The following is a 6,000-nucleotide window of genomic DNA, read 5'->3' on the forward strand; positions in this document are numbered from 1 at the left end:
GAAACTGGCTGCAGCCAAGTATTATACTTCCACACTGACTTCAGGTAGAGTGTCGAGCTAGTGCACCTGGTGCAGAAGCCAAGGGTCCACTGACTCATGTAGCTGCTACCTTAAGGTTAGACCCTACCCCAGATCACAGCAGTGGAAGGACTGGTATCCCCAAACCATGATGCTGAGGTGGCAGAACAGAGTTGGAGACTAAGGTCCTGCCGGGGAAGGGGCAGATACTTCTCAGAACATGCAGCCAGCAAGGAGCCCAGGTGCCTCTGTTGGAGTCTCAGATATGACTCTGCCAGATCCGTGTGTGCTGCGCCACCACGCAATGGACCACAGAGAACCCAACATCTGGTAGAGCTCCTATTTTGATGAGCTTCCCCTGGCAAATGTTGCTGTAGAACACCTAGGGTGCTGCTGTTTGCCATATACCTCGTGCACAATATTACTGTGTGCATCCACCACACTGGAAATTCTTCTAAGCACTATCCTTCTATCACCTCATTTGTGCCTCCCAATCCATTTACCCCTCCCAATAGTGCAGGTGGGCACGATTATTATCACTCTCCATTTCAGATAAGAGAATTGAAGCACAGAGAAATTCAACAATTTGGTTCAAGGTCACATATTTAATATCTTATTTGAACCATGTAGTCTAACCCCAGATTCCAAACCTTTAGCCCCTCTTCTCTACCCTCTAAGAATCTCTCAGAATACTCACATCAACGTCTGAAATTTTGGAGGCCTGTTCTTTTATTCGTTGATGCCACCATTTCTCGACATCCTTTCTGGTCTGCAACGTGTACTCTTTTGTCCACTTTCCCGTGGCACTGTAGATACTTCTGGTACATCTGGGAATTACTCTTTTCCACCTGATGACATCTGGCCCACCATGTAACTGTCTTTTCAGAAGAGAGGCATAAAAACTCAATCTCTGCCAAGTGGAAGCCATTCTTCAGAAGGTGGGAAAACCCTGAAAAAGAGGGTAGAAAGCACACGATGAGCTGCCTCAAACCCTCCCCAGAGCTTATTTTTCCATTCGGCATAGTCCAGTGTTCTGGGCCTGTGCTTTCCTCTTACTCTTTTAATGATTTCTTTCCCTGAAAAGAATACTTTAGCAATTCAATTGAGCTAAACACAAACTTTTTAATAGAAAATATAGAGGGTCAGTGACCTCTAACATCAAAGATGTAAAACTCCTGTAGGAAAAAATGGAGACCCTCAGCTGCCCGCTCCTGCACAACCTTAAGTTGCACGGACGGCATGGAGTGCCCTCCCTCCCCTCCCTGTGGGCCAGACTCCCAGGGACTCTCCACCAGGCTTCACTTCCTATGTCTTCAAGCCTCAGAAGAGCTCAAGCACATGTTGAGTTGGCCTTAGACTCAAACATCAGAAGGAGTCTAAACACAGGCCTCCCGGGAGGATCAGAAATTCTGAACTATTATTAGCAATTTTTAGACATATTATAAATTAAATATATAGTGTAGGCTGGACCAGAAAATAACCATTATTTAGAAGACTGTTAATTCCGTTTCTCCTTCATTTACCAATAATTTATTTATTTACTTACTTTTTTAGAGACAGGATCCTGCTCTTTCACTCAGGCTGGGGTGCAGTGGCACAAGCATACCTCAATGTAACCTCTCACTTCTGGGCTCAAGTGATCTACCTGCCTTAGCCTACCAAAGTGCTGGGATTCCAGGCATGAGCCACCACCAAATATTTACTGAGTACCACTAGGCCCACACATTGTTCTAGGCCCTGGTGATACAGCAGCAAACAAAAACAGAGTCCCTTCTTTTTTTTTTGAGACAGAGTCTCGCTCTATTGCCTACCCTGGAGTGCAATGGCTGGATCTTGGCTCACTGCAACCTCAGCCTCCTGGGGTCAAGCAATTCTCCTGCCTCCATCTCAGTAGCTAGGATTATAGGCACGTACCACCACGCCTGACTGATTTTTGCATTTTTAGTAGAGATGGGGTTTCACTATGTTGGCCAGGCTGATCTTGAACTCTTGACCTCATGATCCACCCACCTTGGCCTCCTAAAGTGCTAGGATTACAGGCGTGAGCCACCATACCCAGCTTAGAGTCCCTTCTTTCATGGCACTTACAAACTAGTAGGGAAGCAGAAAAGAAACAAAAATATATAATGTGTAGTCATGGTGAGTGCTATTTTTTGGAATACAACTCAAAGATTGGGGCCTACCAGGATATCCAGTTGTGATTCAAAATTCAATTTTAATGTTTCATTGGCTTCTTCCACAGGTATATTCTGGAAATAACCTCACTGAAGAAGTTTCACATTTTATTGCTATTTAAAGGGTTGAGGTGAGATTTCATCAAATATTTAAGATATATGACTAAATAGTCTAAACTTTCTTCTTCTTGCCTAATAGCATTCAAGAAGTGCTACAGTGAAAAGACAGATGAAAACAGGTTTTTCAAAACAAAAGAGAAATAAATAAATCTGGCACTCTAAGCTGATGTTCTTTGATTCTCTCAAAATTCTTTCCATACCTATTAGGATTTGGCCTGTTTCACCAAGGTACTGGACACAAATGTTGCCAGGAATGTCACTAAGGCTTATAACAGTGAGTTTCATGCTCACATAAGATAGCAGCATAATGTGAGCATCTTACAAGTTGGTCTGCCAAAGTAACTGACTGGCATATCAGTTTTCACTGCATTAAACAGCTCTTGCTTCTTTAGGGGTAGAATAAAGTACACACTTAAAAAAAAAAATCTCCCAGCCAAGAACGGTGTCTCATGCCTGTAATTCCAGCACTTTGGGAGGCAGAGACAGGCAGATCACAGGTCAGGAGTTTGAGACCAGCCTGGCCAATATGGTGAAACCCCATCTCTACTAAAAACACAAAAGTTAGGTGGGTTAGTAGTCCCAGCTAGTCGGGAGGCTGAGGCAGGAGAATTGCTTAAACCTGGGAGGTGGAGGTTGCAGTGAACTGAGATCGCACCCTTGCACTCTAGCCTGGGTGATAGAGTGAGACTCTGTCTAAAAAAAAAAAAAAAAAAAAAAATCTCCCTTAGGCCAGGGGCAGTGGTTCACGCCTGTAATCCCAGCATTCTGGGAGGCCAAGGCAGGCAGATTACCTGCGGTCCGGAGTTTGAGACCAACTTGGCCAACATAGCAAAACCTCTTCTCTACTAAAAATACAAAAATTAGCTGGGTGTGATGGCATGCACCTGTAATCCCAGCTACTTGGGTGGCTGAGGCAGGAGAATCGCTTGAACCAGGGAGGCAGAGAGGTTGCAGTGAGCTGAGATCACACCACTGCACTCCAGAGCCTGAGCGACAGAGTGAGACTCCATTTCAAAAAAAAAAAAAAATCTTTATAGTTGGGCTTGGCTATTTTAAAGTACACAGGCATGATTACAGATATTTGGGTGAACTATTTGAAATTGGTTAAATGTTAGCATTTCCATATAACCAACCTCATACGCATACACTTTGTACACTTAAGGCAAACTGCATTTATTTTTAGGGCTTAGGGTTCTATAATTAGAACTCCTTAATTATATAGAAGTCATAGATTTTACAGTTCTCTTGCCAAGTCAACACTTTCATACCTTTGCAAACCAAAGAATGCCTGTTTAGCAGAGGACACATAAATGGATGCCTGCCACTTCTCTCCTTGACAGCATCCCCTAAGAACACATAAGGAGTGTTCTGGGCTATCCTCTCAAATAGAAACAAAGGGGTACAACAAAATTATAAAATACAAAGTGACTTGAATTGTTCTGTCTATACTCTGTCTACACAACAAGAATAAGCTGTCTAAATACGTGTATACAATACTTGGCTCACTAATGACCTCTCCTTTGCTTAAATAAACCAATGAACTAGAGAATCCTGAAATAGATCTGTATTTAAAAGCATTTAGAGTTCTTTAAAAAAAAAAAAAAAAAAAAAAAAGCAGGAGCAGATTAGAGAGTAATAGATTATTCAACAAACAGGAGAGAAAAAATTAGAGCCCCACCTCAAATAATAAACTAGAATAAATCCCAGATAGATTAAATAATGTTTTTTATCTATAGGTCTGGATCTGAAAAGCAGAAATAAGAAAAAATAAAATACAATAAATAAGAATGTTTTTTAAAGTACCCTAAAACAAAATAAAAACACAGATGAGCATTTAATAAACCTCAAGAGGGTGCAGGATGTTCTGTCCTGAGTAAAAAAACAATGAAAAACTTCACAAAGGAAAATATTAATAAATCTGACTCTAAAAATATAAAACATCTGTATGCCAAAACCATTATGAACAGAACTGGAAAGGAAACAATTAGCTATGAGAAAATGTTTGCCAAAATTGCAATGACAAAAGGTTATTCTACTCTTGAATTCATGTACGAGAAAAGAAACACTAAAAATCGAATTTTAAAAATGAACAAAAGAAAACAGCAAAGATGACATATAAATGGTTAATAAAGAGGACATGAGAAAGATCAACTTTACAACTAATCAAATAAACACAAATTAAAACAATGAACGTTTAGTTACCAAATTGCCAAATGAAAAGAACTATGCGTTTTTTACATAACTGCTGGTAGAAAATGTAAATTGATTCCACCTTTCTGGGGAGCAATCTCATAACGTGTTAAGACCTTTTAAGAATAGTTCATCTTCTTTGGGGTTAGCACTCCCCAAGACCCCTCTCAGGTTCTAATTCCATAGGAAGATTCACAGGAATCAACATATAATCAGTATTCATGGCTATGATTCATTACAGAACTTACTAGGTTTCAACCCTATTCCTTTCCTTTACTTCCAAGGCCTTGTTCTTGGCCACTCCAAGTAATCGTCCACCAAAGCCCTGATGGACTGCCTCTTAATTGACTTTATTAGACGGCTGTGAGGAGATGACGAATGTGAAAGGTGTGAAAATACAAACGTTAGCCGGGCACGGTGGTGCGGGCCTGTAGTCCCAGCTACTTGGGAGGCTGAGGCAGAATTGCTTGAACCTGGGAGAAGGAGGCCATTTCTTTCCTACAGGATTGAAATCTTATCCCTACCAAAAATGGGATTACAGGCGTGAGAAAAGCCTAGGAGAAGAGTAGGAGGCAGAAAAATAAACAGAACACAGGGGAGAAGCACATGAGGGCATCTGTGACCTATACCCAAAAGGCACTGCAAGAATGCACCTGGGAAAATTCATCTTAAAGAAACCAAGTTTTGTGAAAACAAGTATCTTGGATTTTGCAGCTACTCATTACCTGTGATCTCAGGCAAATTTCTCGTCTGGAACCTCATATTTCTGACCTCCGAACCCTAATATGTGGCAACGACCTGTGGGCCCCAGAGAGGCAAGTGATGACCTTCAACTGGGTCCAAACCCCTAACCCGGAGGACGGGGTTGGGGGGGAAGATCCAAGGATGAACTGGGGTAGGAGAGCAGTGGAGAAGAGAGCTTGAGTACAAAACTACGTGTACATGTGCGTTTTTCTGGGAAAGAGTTCAGAGCTATCAACGGAGTCGGTGGCTTAAAGAGCTTGAAGACCTGGATCTCAGCCATTTTCAGTTTGGAAATTGCAAGGGTCCAGGACTACCTAACCCAGCCCGCACCTTCCCTGCCTGCCCGCAGCAAGTCAGAACTTCCCGAGACAGAGGAAGAGGAGACCGGGCCTCGTCCCTCAACTCGCTGCGCCGGGTCCAGGGGTTTACCTGCTCACAGGCTCTGGCCTGCGGCTCCTCTACTCCTCGTTTTCCACCTTTAGGCGAACGCTTCCCGGCCACGCACCGTGGGCGCCGCCATATTGTCAAAACAACAACTTTATCGATAGCGTCCGCCGTTGACACAGACAGACGGGGGCGGGACCGGGGAAGGAGAGCTACCCAGTCCTCGACTCCCAGCAGCCCGCGGGGCGGGGCAGGGCGGGGCGCGGCGGGGCGGGGCGGGGGCGTCTGCGCGGCCGCCCTGTGCTCCGCCTCCCGGTCTCTGGCACGCACTTCAGCCGCACTGGCGTTGGCAAGGCTGTAGGTGTCTGAG

The 6,000-nt window shown here is 43.7% G+C and overlaps 1 protein-coding gene across 2 annotated transcripts in view; it reads right to left on the reverse strand.

The window, feature by feature from the left end:
- Window positions 1-5,793, reverse strand: part of LARS2 (leucyl-tRNA synthetase 2, mitochondrial) — a 167,809-nt gene extending 162,016 nt beyond the window's left edge. For both annotated transcript variants that reach the window (XM_010336992.3, XM_074403995.1), the window contains exons 1-2: window positions 5,676-5,793; window positions 716-967 (exon numbers count right to left, since the gene is read on the reverse strand). In XM_010336992.3, coding sequence (XP_010335294.1) covers window positions 716-946 — 231 coding nt within the window. In that variant the 5' untranslated portion in view covers window positions 947-967; window positions 5,676-5,793. The remainder of the gene's footprint in view (window positions 1-715; window positions 968-5,675) is intronic.
- Window positions 5,794-6,000: the final 207 nt, after the last annotated feature.

The sequence above is a fragment of the Saimiri boliviensis genome, chromosome 8 (assembly GCF_048565385.1).
Source record: "Saimiri boliviensis isolate mSaiBol1 chromosome 8, mSaiBol1.pri, whole genome shotgun sequence".
Classification (NCBI taxonomy): domain Eukaryota; kingdom Metazoa; phylum Chordata; class Mammalia; order Primates; family Cebidae; genus Saimiri; species Saimiri boliviensis.